This window comes from Artemia sp. Qi Xiang Cuo, chromosome 6 (assembly GCF_049724085.1).
Source record: "Artemia sp. Qi Xiang Cuo chromosome 6, ASM4972408v1, whole genome shotgun sequence".
Classification (NCBI taxonomy): domain Eukaryota; kingdom Metazoa; phylum Arthropoda; class Branchiopoda; order Anostraca; family Artemiidae; genus Artemia; species Artemia sp. Qi Xiang Cuo.
This window is the reverse complement of record NC_142799.1, coordinates 52,900,365-52,915,923: the sequence shown is the minus strand read 5'-3', so window position 1 is coordinate 52,915,923 and position 15,559 is coordinate 52,900,365. Positions and strand designations below refer to the sequence as shown.

General features: G+C 37.9%; 1 protein-coding gene across 1 annotated transcript in view; it reads left to right on the top strand.

The window, feature by feature from the left end:
• The window catches only part of LOC148951370 (uncharacterized), a 53,642-nt gene that overhangs the window by 4,407 nt on the left and 33,676 nt on the right, over positions 1 to 15,559 (top strand). The window contains exon 2 of the mRNA XM_089090268.1: positions 10,115 to 10,174. Coding sequence (XP_088946394.1) covers positions 10,115 to 10,174 — 60 coding nt within the window. The remainder of the gene's footprint in view (positions 1 to 10,114; positions 10,175 to 15,559) is intronic.

Here is a 15,559-nt window from a genome sequence, read left to right as displayed (position 1 = left end):
CCTATTGCATTTATTTACAGTAGTTTTAATGTGACAATGGAAATTAAGGCTTCTGTTTCAGTTCTATATGGGAGTGTTAGCCAAGGAACCTTCTTTTTATATGACAAAGAAGATGGTTGGTTCTGTATTAACAGTTCTCTCCAGTTGGGTTGTGAGCTGGGTTGGTTTGATAGAGGAGCTTTGGAGAGGGTGCTTGGTGCTCTGTGGAGACTTGAGTTGAATGCTCTTTGTTTGCCAGTGTTAGTTTGCTTGGTGGAAGATTTTGCTTGGATTGTGTGTCCTGTTTTTGCTTCCAGAGCAGCAAGTGGGTGAGGTATGAATTTTTCAGCTGCTATTTGGAGAGCTGATACTTATTTTCTTCTAGACAGGGCATAAGGTTTTGTTGGTAGATTCTTGGAGGCCTTTGCAGTTTGTACAAGTTGGCTGATCCTTCATGCAGTTTAGCAATTACTTGGGATGGGTGTTCTTACTTTTGCTGCAGGTTTTTTAGGACTGCATTGCATGTGTTGGTTGAGTGTCCAAAGTTTTGACATTTTTGGCATTGGATAGGTTTTGGTTGGTAGATTTTGTGTGGCTTCACTTGTCAGAAGAGGAATATTTGTGAAACAATGTCTATTGTTTCTTTAAGTGAGAATAGGAATGACTTGCTTGACCTTTGGCCATTTGCATCTGGTTTTCCCAGTTGAAGTTCATCCACAACTAGGATTGGGCTGCCATATCTGTCAGAGAGCCCTTCTTTTGGCTTTTGATTTGGCATATCTGGAGGAATGTTATGCACAACTATTTTAGTTGGATTGAGGGTTGGAATCCAATATGCAGATTTTATTGGAGTATCAATAAGGGATTTTGAATTTAGTATTTTCTCTGCTGACTTAGTATCTTGGATAGTTATTAGCAATGAGCCACTGTGGTTGATGTTTAATAAGAATATAGATTTTATTGACTTGAAAATTGCTACCCTTATGAAGCTGTGGTGTTACTTTTGGAATTGCTGGGGTAGAGATTTAACTCTTTCACTACTGATAAACCAAGATAAATAATCACCAGGAATTTTTATAAGCTTCTGAACGAATATTGCTGTGTATTGAATGTTTTGTCATAAAATGCCCCATAAGTTAACATGGCACTCACATGATGATAAGACAGCCAACCTTATTGATTGTGCTATTCTAAACAGAAGACTGACAGGATCAATTCAAGATACTAGGGAGTAAATGAGTGTTGATATTGATGTTACAATTAAAGACCACTATCTAGCAGTGTCTAGCCTTAATCTAAAACAAAAACTTAAGAAGGATAACTACCTTTCAGGAATAAAACTGCTGAAAATTTAGAAGATGCAGCCAGACAGCATAACAGTAAATTATTGTATTGGCATATTAAAAAACTAAGACAAAATAGTCAATCTGTACTAGTTGCAGTAAAAATAGGAAAAGGGCCACAAATAGTGACAAGGAAAGAGTTAAAGAAAGATTTTCAGAACATTTTTGAAAATGTGCTAAACCATGATAAACTTGAAAGAAATCATATAGAAAAGATTTGGACCCTTTGGAAGTGAAGGGATAGTTATATTATGAGGAAGAATTAGCAAAATGGACATTAAAACTAAAAATTATAAGCTTAAAAAGGGAGTGAGGGGGGGGGCTGCAAAGATTAACTGATTGAAAATGTCAACCATGTAAGGGAGGAAAATTCTTCTATATCTTTCTGTGCAAACTCTTATTGGGGCAAGAAGGGGGATTTTGTTTAAACAGAACACTGGAGGCGTGGTCGAAGGGGTGAGTATTGACCAGGGAAAAGGGTAGTTGTTCAAGGTTAATGAAGGGCATTGCTGGCAAAATGCAAGGAAATTTTTGCTCTCCTTTCCTTAAGGGTGACAAGATTAGCTCTCCAAAGAAGGGAAATATAAGGTACTTTACCCACATTGAAGCTAATTCTTAGGTACCTTTTTTGTATTGCCTCTATTCTGTCTGACAAATTCTCAAACAATGTGATTTAGGGCATTTAAATTCTTTAAGGAGGGAAAATGTAGCATTTCCACATTTTAAGATGTCATTAATATGGCAATCCCATTTTAAGTTGCTTGAGATGGTAACACCCAGTAACTTCATAATGGTAACATTTCGGGGGGGGGGGATTGGACAGGAGAAAGAAGGGGGGATTTAAGTAAATTAATAGTAAGAACAGTTGACTTTAAAGGGTTGACTTCCATATCATTAGATACAGCTTTGGGTGATATTGATTCCAAGATGTCCATTGGGTTACTTTTTAAATTTTTTGGAACATGTCTCTAAGACAGTTAGATCATAAACGAATTGCGATCTATCTGGGAAACCGACTCCCAGGTTGTTTTTCATTGTAAGAAATAAAATTAGACCTAAGAGGACTCCCTGGGGAACACCATTATAAATTGGGAGGGGATCAAAATATACATTCAGGTATTTCACAACTTGCATTCTATTAGAGAGGAAAGACGAAATTATTCTAATTAAATATGGGTCAACTTGAAAGTCATTAGATAGTTTGTCTACTAGTGCATTGTGGTTAATTAAATCAAAAGCTTTTTGCAAGTCTACAGCAATAATATTGAGCCAGGTATTGGGTTTTTCGAGTGTGTTACATATTGTGCCCATAAGGTGAACAAGATAGTGGGTGGTAGATGTACAACATAGGTTTCCGAATTGTCGTTTGTCATCATTTGGGATTTTCTTTACTTTCAACCACTCAGCTAAAAAGCTTTCATATAACTTGAAAAAAACTGGAGTAAGAGTAATGGGACGGACACCATCAAAATCTTACTTGTTACCTTTCTTTTTTATGTGAGTAATAAAACCTAATTTCCAACAATTTGGGAGTTTACCATTAGAGGTAATTTTATTAAAAAGTAAGGACAAAGGCTCTGAGAGATTGTCAACAAAGGCTTTAATTAGTACAATCGGGATGTCTAGTGGACAAGTATTACACTTTTTCATGTTCTTAATTTTTGTCTCCACATCTGAGGGCAAAATAACGGGGAAATTGAGAGAACACAAATCATAAGGAGTGTAAAAAGAGAAGGGATGCTCTGAACTATGGAGGAAAGAAATTTGTTCAGATCATTGGCTGTAACTGAGGGGTCTTCTTGGAAATGGAAATCTATATTATTATGTGTTTTCCCACAAATTTGTTATTCTATTATACCATTCTTTTGGCTTTGTAGAAAATAAATTCTTGACTTTACATTTGTCATAGGCAGCACAATCGCACTGCCTAAGTAAAAAACAATGTTGGCACAATGTATTATTTATTTTATTTTTTTTCATACCAGGGCACTTCGTATCGAAGGAGTTGTCGTAGAAACTTCGAAAAGGGCTCATTCGATTGGAAAGTGGAGTGGCTAGTGCCCTTTTTAATAGTCAAAAGGGATTACAGGGCAACTAGCACCCCCCCCCCGCCCATCATTCCTCGAAACACATCCAATCAAAATTTTGAGATAGCTATTTTGTTCAGCAAAGTTGATTTCCAGATAGAAAATGTATTTTTGAGGAGGACACTCCCCCACAACCCTCAGGGCAAGGGTTTTAAGTTATGCCCTGGGGGCATATAAGAACAATGTTGGCACAATGTGTTATTTATTATTTTTTTCCTTTAGAGCAGGGCACTTTGTATCAAAGAAGTTGTCATAGAAACTTTGAAAAGGGCTCATTCAATTGGAAATTGGATGGCTTGTGCCCTTTTAATAGTCGAAAGTGATTGGAAGGCAACTAACAGCCCTTCCACACCCACCATTTCCTGAAACACATCCAATCAAAATTTTGAGATACCCATTTTGTTTAGCATAGTTGATTTCCAGATAGAAATTATGTTTTTGAGACTCCTCCATGGCCCTCAGGGCAAGGGTTGTAAGTGTATGCCCTTGAGGGCATATTAGGTTTTTATAGAAGGCGTTGTTGTAGAAACTTCAAAAAAGGCTCATTCGATTGGAAATTCAAAGGGCTAGTGCCCTTTTTAATAGTTGAAAGGGATTGGACGGCAACTTACCCCCGCTCATGCCCACCTTTCCCCAAGCACATTCAATCAAAATTTTTAGATAACCATTTTATTCAACGTAGTTGTAAGTTCTGGAAATTAGGTCTTTAAGGATGACAACCCCCCCCCCCCCACATCCCTCAGGGCAAGGGTTGTAAGTTATGCCCTGGGGGCATATAAGGTTTTTATAGAATACATTGTTGTAGAAACTTCAAAAAGCGCTCAGTCAAATCGAAATTGAAATGGCTAGTGCCCTTTTTAATAGTCGAAAGTGATTGGAAGGCAACTAAAACCCCTGTCACGCCCATCATTTCCCCAAACATATCCAATAAAAATTTTGAGATAGCCATTTGGTTCCACGCAGTTCAAAGTTCAGGAAATTATACCTTTGAGCAGGACACTCCCCCCACATTCTTCAGGGCAAGGGTTATACGTTACGCCCTGGGGGCATATAAGGTTTTTATTGAAAAAAAAAAATACAAATGAATGTGCATTGTCAGTTTAGTATACATATACTGATATTTAGTAATCAAAATGTTAATATTATTTGATTTATTAAAGTTATAAAAGTTAAAACATTTATATTTTTTTCAGTAAAGGGCAAATTTTGTTCTGGCCTTGAGTAGGCATAGAGGTTTTGAGCCCAACTTATGTTAATTTCCGCTCGTTTTCGAGTTTGACTCGGTTATTTATTGTAATTTCTGTTCGTTTTGGGTGTCATTTATTTATCGATGCTGATTTGTGGTAGTTTCACGCTTGGTAGATTATTTGATTTGATTTTTGCTCATTTTTTGTTTAATGGAGTTCTTTACTTTTCTTTGAAAAATTTATTTTGTGGAAAAAGTTTTTTTAAATTAATAAAATGAAGAAGTAGATTTACATATTTTCTTTATTATATGTTTAAGCAGGGAATTAGCTTCGGATGTTTTGCCATTGTTAAGTAGATTAATTTTAAATCTTATTAGCTTTTTTTCAATTGACTTGTAATGTACGGTTTGTCATTAGGATATATTTTCACTTTTTTCTCATTATGTATTTTGTCTTAAATTGGTTTTGGAAGTTGAAGACTTTAAAATTAATGTAATATTTCCCCTTGAGAGCCAGTCAGTTGTCATTAGTAATCCAAATTCGAAAAGGCCATCATAGGAAATAGGGCAATAAGAGAACTCAGTAACAGAAAAAGTATTATTAAAGCTGGTGAGAGGCTTCATTAGTAAACAAAAATGGTAGCTTCCTCCTAATGGAGGCAAAGGGACAGGTGGGACATAGAAAGACTGCATATTGGTGCAAATCAAATAAAGGGTAGAATTTCCTTTGGTTGTTGGTATTTTTACTATCTGTTTTAAGTTGAGGGAACTAACTAAGTTAAGGTGCTTTTGCTTATAGCTGTACAACGACTTAAATTTATTAAGGATAACTTTGCTCGATTTTAGGCATGATTACTTGGCTAATAGATTGGTTATACTGTTTTGTCCTAGGTGATTGCATGGATGGACTCATCCTTGTTCAAGTGCTCGTTTATCTCAATTGCTAACATAGGAAAACAGTTTTTCTTTTTAACCAAATAATTACCTTCAATATATTATATGAGTTTTGAAAAAGGGAGTACCTAGCAATTTAAAAAAACAAATTAATTAAACCTCTTTATAAGAAAGGTGATAAGAGTGAGTGTGGTAATTATAGAGATATTAGCTTAGTATCTGTAGGAACCACATACTTAGCATGATGGTACATTTTAGTCTTAGAGATGCTGTAGATAAAGTTTGAGAGATGAACAGTGTGGTTTCAAGAAGGGAAGATAATGAGTTGACCAAATGTTCACTTTTAGATTAATAATTGAGAAGTGCCTGAGTCATCACAACCCTTCAGTACTTAGCTTTTTTTTACAGATTATTAGGAAGGGTTTGATTTAGCCAACAGAAGAGCTTTAGTGAAGGTGCTATCTTTGTATGGCATGCAGGATAAATATGTTAAAATTATTTAACGTTAAAACACTAAGGTAGGAAATGAGGGTAGTAGCTTGTTTTGAATTGAATCAGGAGCTATAGAATACAATAGTACTTTATTATCAAGTAAACTCTCACAACATAAAAAACTGCAAAGCTTGTTGCCTTCAGTCAGCTAGCCTACATTGTATACAAAAAATGAACATAAGTACATAAGTGCAATATTAAAACATAGCCTACAGCAATGAACCAAACTGGCCTGTCAAATAAAATGAGTACAATGAATAAAAATGAGTACTTAAGTACACAAACATAAGTGCATAAGTAAAAGGTAAGTAAAAGTAAGTAATATAAGTAAAAGGAATAAAAGTGAGGGCATTAGTAAAAATATAAGCACATTATAAAAAACATACAGCAATGAATCCAACTGGCCTGTCAAATAAAATTGAAACAAAAAAACTAACACATTAACAAGACACATGAGACATTAACATGATGTTTTACGAACGCTGGCACAAAGCTCTTTCTGTAACGCTCAGTTCTTGCATTAATAATATTTACAATCAGGATTTTTTGTGCTTTTGATTAAGGTAAACGATGATTTCGGGGAAAATGAAGGGCTGGAAGCATACGTTGAAAGTTTTGTTTGCGACGCAGAATTTCCCTAAAATTAATACAAAGAGTTAGACGTAGGGCTGCCTGGGTGAGAATGCGCAAATCCTTGAGGAGGAGAATGTAAGGTACTTTACCCTGACCGTAAAGGATTCTCAGGGCTCTCTTCTGGATAATTTCTATCCTATCAGACTAATCCACTGAGGACCTAAATGCCACACTGGGCAACATGCTCAAGCTGTGGACAGATAAAAAATTTATAAAGGTGTAGGATATGTGCTTTTGGGCATGAAAATTTAGCAAAGTTAAGCAGGGTTACGTTCTACTCCCACTTATTTAGGTCATTTTGATGAACTATGTCCTAAGGAACGTGGCTATAGGAGAGCATGGTATCAAATGGGAAAGTAAAACTCCCCCTAGACTTGATCGATGATGGATGTTTTGAGAGCTCAGGGTGCCAGAAATAGATTTGAAAGTTAAATTTAAAAAGACGAAGTTGCTTAGAATCAGAATAAGTGAAAGTGAAGAGGTGGTGTCTGGTATTGAGAAGATCAATGAAGTGGATTGCTTCACTTACCTGGGTAGTATTATTAGTAAAGATGGTGGATGTAGTGAAGACGTTAAAGGCAGAATAGCCAAATCTAAGGGTGTTTTTTCACAGGTGAAAAAAATTTGAAAGCATAGAAACATAAGTAAGTCAGCCAACCAAGATTAGGATATTGGGAGCTACAGTGATGACAGTGGTCAGTATGGTTCTGAAACGTAGGTTCTCTGAAAGACAGAGGAGGGCTTATTAGATGTTTTTCAGAGGAATTGTCCGCAGATTGTTTTGGGTACTCGTCTGACTATATTTCAGACAATAAGCTGTACAGAAAATGTGGTTCAATCCTGCTTTGTAGGGCTATAATAAGAGAAAGATGGCTAGGACACGTTCTGCGGATGAAGGGTGACAGATTGCCAAAAATCGTTCTTTTCGGCAAACCATCTAGGGCCAAATGAGAAGTGGGTCATTCGTGAATTGGGTGGGAGGAGGTTGTAAGGAAGAATTTGAGGGAAATTGCAACTTCTTGGGTGGATGTAAAGAGGAAGGATTTAAAAAGACTGGGATGGAGTATGAACCTGAATAGCTGTGGTGGCCTCAGGTGTCTTGGTGCTGCAGTGAGTTGTTAGTAGTAGTTGTAGTAGTAGCTTATTTAAGAACTTATCTTGTTTTTCTGAAGGTTCTTACAGATTTGCTACAATTTGGTCTTACGATACTGAGATACTAGGCCTATGTCCACTAATGATTAAATTGTCTATTTCTGAAACAGTTTTGCAGAGGAGTTGAAAATTCTCTATATTGTGTGAGTTAGTTTGGTAGTTGTAAAATACTAAAGTCAATCTCATCAATGGAATTCACTGAAAAATTATAAACATCATCAATATCTTCCAAGAGGAACCAAGTAAAGATATTCTAGTTATGTTTTTTTTTAAGTCGTATTGTTTAATACTGGACCAGATTGAAATTCATTTTTGCTATACCCAAGGCTAAACAATATGCATGCATTATCAGATAAAACAGGCACAATCAAGTATATCTCATTTCTGAAAAGATCTTAGAAGCTGAGATCCTGGGATGACATATTTTTTAGAAGAATTACGTGCATCATAGCAATGGTCAACCATGTAATACGAATAAACTGAGTGGCCTACACATTCATCACTTTTATTGCCAGCTAGATTACAACTTTGACACCTTTTTCAATAAACACAAATGTCCTGATTGTGGGGTTAACATCATTAAAACATTTGATAGTTTTTCTTTTCGAAGATACTCTCCTCTGTCAACTAGATTTCTTAGTTGAGGATTACAGAGTAGCAGAGTAGTTTCTATGTCCTCTTTACAAGAAATGTCCTTTAAATCATAATTAATCATGTGTCGTAATCGCTTTACTACAGAAGTTGGCTTAAACCTCGCAAGGCTGGTGTTTTGGCTATTTCATTTAATAATGAGGTAGCTTTTAAACCTTCTTCATTGAGGAGAGTTCTGAAATAAATTTCCCATTTTTCCAGAAAGCATCTTGTTCACGCTGAATATATTACCTCTATAATCCGCACCCCTACTTGGGGTTCTTGTAAGTATGGTTTGATCCTTTCTACTCAAACTTGTCTTGAGATCTTTTTTTCATCGAGGGGCTCAAAAACAATTGGAAAAGTATCTGCTCCTCTCACAGTACTTGTATAAGACATTAAAAGAGGAGAGCTTTGAGTTTGCTGTTAAAATCCGATTTTGCGTTTTCAGATGAGCTGACACCAAAATGTCAGTTAAATTTTTGCAAACACCTGATACGTTTCTCTTTCCGCCATTGATCTTGTTTGAACTAATTATGCCTTTTACAGTTGCAATCAGATGTCTATGGCTTGCTTTGAAATCAAACTCCATAGTTTGTACAAAAACGCGTTTATTGATCTGAAATGTATATATCCAGAATTAAAAGATGTCAGGTACATACTTAAAAATGGCTGTCATTCAGGGTATTTGGATTCCATCATAGTTGGTAAGCGTTTCCGAGATTGCCGGTTATAAATCTGAGGCTAATGTTGCAGTTTAGGAGTCCTAAATTGCAATAAATTAATTACGAATTCTAAAAATAATGACGCAAACAATGCAGTATAGAAGTTCAACCTCAAGCGTTTAAGTATATATTTTACTAAAGACGGACATGTGACAGTTTGTGAAAATGATAGTCATGTAAGGAACTTCAGTGTGTATGATTAGAGACCCCAGTGTGGGACCTTAGACCCGTGTCCCCTCCAAATCGGACCTTTTCAGCTGTTGATTATTCAAGGATAACGAAAAGAATGGTCCAAAATGATTAGATGCTCATCACTTAAAGTTACATGTTGTAGTTAACTGTCTAAACTAAAAACACTAAGAACATCTATAAACAGTTGCATTTCATTTCTTCCAAAGTTGGTATTCAAGGGTTCCTAAGCTTTTTTATTGTAACCTGAATCTAATATTGCAATATTGAAATCCAAAATCAGAATATATTAAGTAAATATTTCATAAATAGTGTTAGATTATCAGGAAAGTTGGTACTTATGGGCTTATGATATTGTTGACTGTAAATCTGAGTTTAATATTGCAATTTAGAATTTTAATACCTACACGTATTTAATGGATATTAATCCAGATTTGTGCTTAATATAATGGATATTAATATCCAGTTTTATGTTGGAAAATTTCCACTAAGTGTGTCGAACATTATTTTGTAAACATATTTTAGTATAGTGAAAATTTTCCTCTCCTGGATATGACTTGAGATGTCATCCCTTAAGTCATTACTTTTTAGGTCTTTATCATCTTCCATTGAAAAAAGCTATCTAGTAATTATCCGCTCCCAAAAGTCGGTATCTTTTTGCACCTGTGATATTTGAATGAAAACTTGAATAATAGGTAAATCTGTAAATAGATACCTGTTATTATATATTCCGTGAAGATTGTTTTTAGTTTTGTTGATTCTGCTATGCTTGATTTCTCTTTTTTATTATACCACTTCTTTCAGGTTGTATACATTACTAGTCCTACAAGTCTTCATTATGAGGAAGCCCAATCGGGTGAGAAAGTAAGTATCATCTTTGAGACTTTTTCATACATCAATAATTAGTTCTTAGTTCTTCTGCATCATACCAGCTCACACAGCTCTTTAGAATGATCCAAAGGTCAAAGGGAGATTTAATCCGGCCTCAATTCATTCTGAAAGAAAGGGAGGGGCCTGGATAGCCTCTCTTGGCCCCCTCACAGTCGCCTGCTCACGGAGCTGTTTAAGAACCATATCTCTGAGCTGCTCTTGGATATAGATACTGTGGTTGATAACTTAGGGAAAGTAAACCATGTCAACTCCTAGTGTTGCAGTAAAACTGTAAATTCCCTATCCTAGGCCTTGGGTTTTCCAAAATCAACTAATAAAAGTAAATAAAAAAAAAATAAGTGCTAAATGAACAAATATAGAACTGGTGTTGGGAGGTAATTTACAGTTTTATTGTATACTGGGAGTTGACAAAGTTGCACTTTCCCAAAATATCAACCATAGCATCTAGATCCAACGATTTCACAAGAGCGTTTTCACTAAACATCAGCACCAGATTGCCCATTGTCAATCTAAGATAGGTTTTAATCAGGATTAGTATTGACACAAATCTCCTATTACCAGCAGTTGAAATAGGCACAGTAATGAAGATTGCATAACAATATATCAGAATACGCTATTGATGTCTCTTTCAGACAGTCGTGAAGTTCGATGTCTGAAGTATGGTTGCAAATGCATGGGCCTAGGGTGCAAATGCATGCCAATATTCTAACATAAAATGAGCTTTGCTAATCGATAAAACAATCAAGATACAATCATACCCATTCAGTGCTTTGCTCACTGATCCATACCAGTATGCTCATCTTGTAAATGATTTCTCGAGCTAGTGGCTTTCCGAACATTAAGACAAAGTTGGTAGTGCATATTGCCAGCGGGTTCATTATATGACTGACAACACAATCTGACCAGATGAGCCCTATTTTTCGTACTTGATGGTCTATGAACTTTAACAGACTTTCTGCATCAAGTTTCTCAATGTCAAAGCAACCAAGAATTTGTTCTTTTGCTTTACCGTCAATAAAGTATTCAATCAGTCATTTAAGTATTTAATACCGTTAATAAAGTGACTATATGCAGTGACGCAGTGACTAAAGTGTTACGTTTATTTATAAAAATGACAGCAAAAGAATCCGATGAAAGCCCGAAAAGCTTTCTGAAAAGCAAACGTTTCAGTTCTGGACCGCTGGCACCATCTATCGTCGAAAATTCAGCCGCATACCAAATGGCGCCATCTATCGTCGATAATTTAATCGCATACCAACTTTACAAACCTAGCAAAAATGTTGCATTAGTTCAGCGAAAGTTTAAAGGAAAGCGGAGATGGCATGGGAAGCGTGCAGGCAGGAGAGTTCAAGCACGTAGAGAGAGCTGTGTGCTTCAAGGTGGTGGCCACTGTATACCGGTGATATCCATAGCGGAATAACAACAGAATCAAAAGGCCAAGAAATAACCTATACTTGACACGTGTAGTAACTACAGGGTATTCAGCACCTATGCCAACCCTGAGACCTTACTCTCCTGATAATCCTGTGGGCCACCTCCCCTCGAATAGTTCCCCTCCCTTTCTAAAACCTGTAACGCTGAATGCCAAGACATATCTTCCAAACCTGATTCTTTGCAACGCCCGGTCCCTAACCAACAAGGTTGATGAATTAGAACTTGTCTTGCGCATAAACTTAGCACCATTAGCAGTAATTACTGAATGCTGGGATATGACAACCGAAACGGGTGCAATCAAAGGATATCTGAACTTTTTTAATACTAGACGTGATAGGGAGGACATCCGACGTGAAGGTGGCGTAGGAATCTATTGCCGCGAAGACTTACCATGCAAACAACTTGGTATCCCCTCAGATTCGTGCCACGAGACAATTTGGCTCTGGTGCAATCCGGAGGGGCTACCAAGGACTTACTCATGCATCATAATAGCAGCAATATACTATCCAGAAGGAGCGCATAATAGGCGAGAATTAGTGACGTATCTGCAATATCAAGTTGACAGTTTTCGGAAACAGTACAGCAATCCAGCATTTATCATAGCAGGAGACTTCAGCTTAACCGACAAAAAATGGATTTCACGTGTGTTGGACCTTAAACAAGTTTTCGATGTTCCCACTCATGAAAGTGGAAGCATACTGGACCTCATACTGACAAATCTCGAAGCGTACTATGAACCACCATTTTCCGTAGGACCACTTGCAAAATCTGATCACAACATTTTATGCTGGAAGTCGAAGAACAGAAACCATATACCTAAACCAAAAAAGACTAGAATGCTGTACAGACCACTGCGTGAAAGCTCCATTCAAGCCTTTGTCAGATGGATTACGAACTTGGATTTTGCTGCTATAACTGCTATATTCTGTGCTATAACTGACATCGATGAAAAGTTCGAGACACTATATTCGACTTTGCAAGCGAATTCTTTCCTGTCAAAACGCGCTTGGTCTGTGAAACAGATAAGCCGTGGCTAAACTCAGAGCTCAAAATAATGATCAAAAAACGATGCAACCTCCATGCCGTGGGAGAAGTATCGGAGGGGAACAAGTTCAGATACAAAGTCGTTTCAGCCCTCCGCGTATCTAGGAAAAGGTATATACGGGAAAAAATAGCTCCACTCCTCAAGTCAGATTCCCACAAGTGGCACGATGCGGTAAAAAGGCTTATTGGCAAACAAAAAGGGACTGAAGTACAAATCAGCAACATAGACGGGAGTTTAATCAGAGCCTCGGATGTTAACGAGTTTTTTTACACAAATTTGCACTTCTTACCCCACCATAAGTGACGAAGAGATGAGCAATATCATCAACAGTTGTAGTGCCGATGATATTGTAGAAGTGTCCGAAATATCAGTCTTCTGTGAAATCAAATGTCTATATAACAACTGTGCCACATATCCGTGAACTCCCTGTGAAGCTACTGAAAGAGTACTCTCCTTTTCAAGCCAAAACCATGGCATCAATCATAAACCAGGGTTTCTCAGAACAATTGTTCCCATAATTGTGGAAAGCTGCCTATGTGCAGGTCATTCTGAAAGTAAAGGCGCCCCAGTCCTACGATTAGCTGAGACCTATATCCATAACTCCCAACTTGGCTAAAGCGGCCAAAGGTCTTATCCACCGTGCCCTATTACAGCAGATTGCACCCTCAATAGACACTTACCAATATGGCTGTATACGAGGCTGTATGGCTGTATAGCACGGCAATATACCTAGTGCAGATGTACCATTTGATAGTTGAGTGGCTGGACAGCCCAAACAGTGTTGTCAATTTACTTTTGGCAGACTACAGATTCGACCTTATAGATCACCTCATTGCACAGACAAATCTAAAAGAGATGGGAGCTGGAAAAAACTTGCTGCTATTAGTGAGAGGTTTTCTACGAGGGCGACGGCAATCGGTATATCCGTTATTTGCCGATGTTATCCGCTCTGGGTGGACCGAACTTACTTGTGGCTGTCCCCAAGGAACGAAACTAGCTGGCAGGCAGGCAGGAGAGTCCAAGCACGTAGAGAGCGCTGTGTACTTCAAGGTGGTGACCACTGTATTCCAGTGATATCCATAGTTCGGAATAACAACAGAATCAAAAGGTCAAGAAATAACCGATATTTGACACGTGTAGTAACTACAGGGTATTCAGCACCTATGCCAACCCTGAGACCTTACTCTCCTGATAATCCTGTGGGCCACCTCCCCTCGAATAGTTCCCCTCCCTTTCTAAAACCTGTAACGCTGAATGCCAAGACATCTTCCAAACCTGATTCTTTGCAACGCCCGGTCCCTAACCAACAAGGTTGATGAATTAGAACTTGTCTTACGCATAAACTTAGCACCATTAGCAGTAATTACTGAATGCTGGTATATGACAACCGAAACGGGTGCAATCAAAGGATATCTGAACTTTTTTAATACTAGACGTGATAGGGAGGACAACCGACGTGAAGGTGGCGTAGGAATCTATTGCCGCGAAGACTTACCATGCAAAAAACTTGGTATCCCCTCAGATTCGTGCCACGAGACAATCTGGCTCTGGTGCAATCCGGAGGGGCTACCAAGGACTTACTCATGCATCATAATAGCAGTAATATAATATCCAGAAGGTGCGCGTAATAGGCGAGAATTAGTGACGTATCTGCAATATCAAGTTGACAGTTTGCGGAAACGGTAAAACAATTCAGCATTTATCATAGCAGGAGACTCCAACTTAACCGACAAAAAATGGATTTCACATGTGCTGGACCTTAAATAAGTTTTCGATGTTCCCACTCATGAAAGTGGAAGCATACTGGACCTCATACTGACAAATCTCGAAGCGTACTATGAACCGCCATTTTCCTTAGGACCACTTGCAAAATCTGATCACAACACTTTATGCTGGAATTCAAATAACAGAAACCATATACCTAAACCAAAAAATACTAGAATACTGTACAGACCACTGAGTGAAAGCTCCATTCAAGCCTTTGTCAGATGGATTACGAACTTCGATTTTGCTTCAATCTGTGCTATAACTGACATCGATGAAAAGGTCGAGACACTATATTCGACTCTGCAAGCGAATTCTTTCCTGTCAAAACGCGCTTGGTCTGTGAAACAGATAAGCCGTGGCTAAACTCAGAGCTCAAAATAATGATCAAAAACGATGCAACCTCCATGCCGTGGGAGGATTATCGGAGGGGAACAAGTTCAGATACAAAGTCGTTTCAGCCCTCCGCGTATCTAGGAAAAGGTATATACGGGAAAAAATAGCTCCACTCCTCAAGTCAGATTCCCACAAGTGGCACGATGCGGTAAAAAGGCTTATTGGCAAACAGAAAGGGACTGAAGTACAAATCAGCAACATAGACGGGAGTTTAATCAGAGCCTCGGATGTTAACAAATTTTTTTACACAAATTTGCACTTCTTACCCCACCATAAGTGACGAACAGATGAGCAATATCATCAACAGTTATAGTGCCAATGATATTGTAGAAGTGTCCGAAATATCAGTCTTCTGTGAAATTGAACGACTACATAACAACTGTGCCACATACCCAGGTGAACTCCCTGTGAAGCTACTGAAAGAGTACTCACCTTATCTAGCCAAACCCATGGCATCAATCATAAATCAGTGTTTCTCAGAACAATCGTTCCCAAAATTGTGGAAAGCTGCCTATGTGCGGGTCATTCCGAAAGTAAAGGCACCCAAGTCCTGCAACCAGCTGAGACCTATATCCATAACTCCCAACTTGGCTAAAGTGGCCAAGGGTTTTATCCACCGTGCCCTATTACAGCAGATTGCACCCTCAATAGACACTTACCAATATGGCTGTATACGAGGCAGTAGCACGGCAATATAGCTAGTGCAGATGCACCGTTTG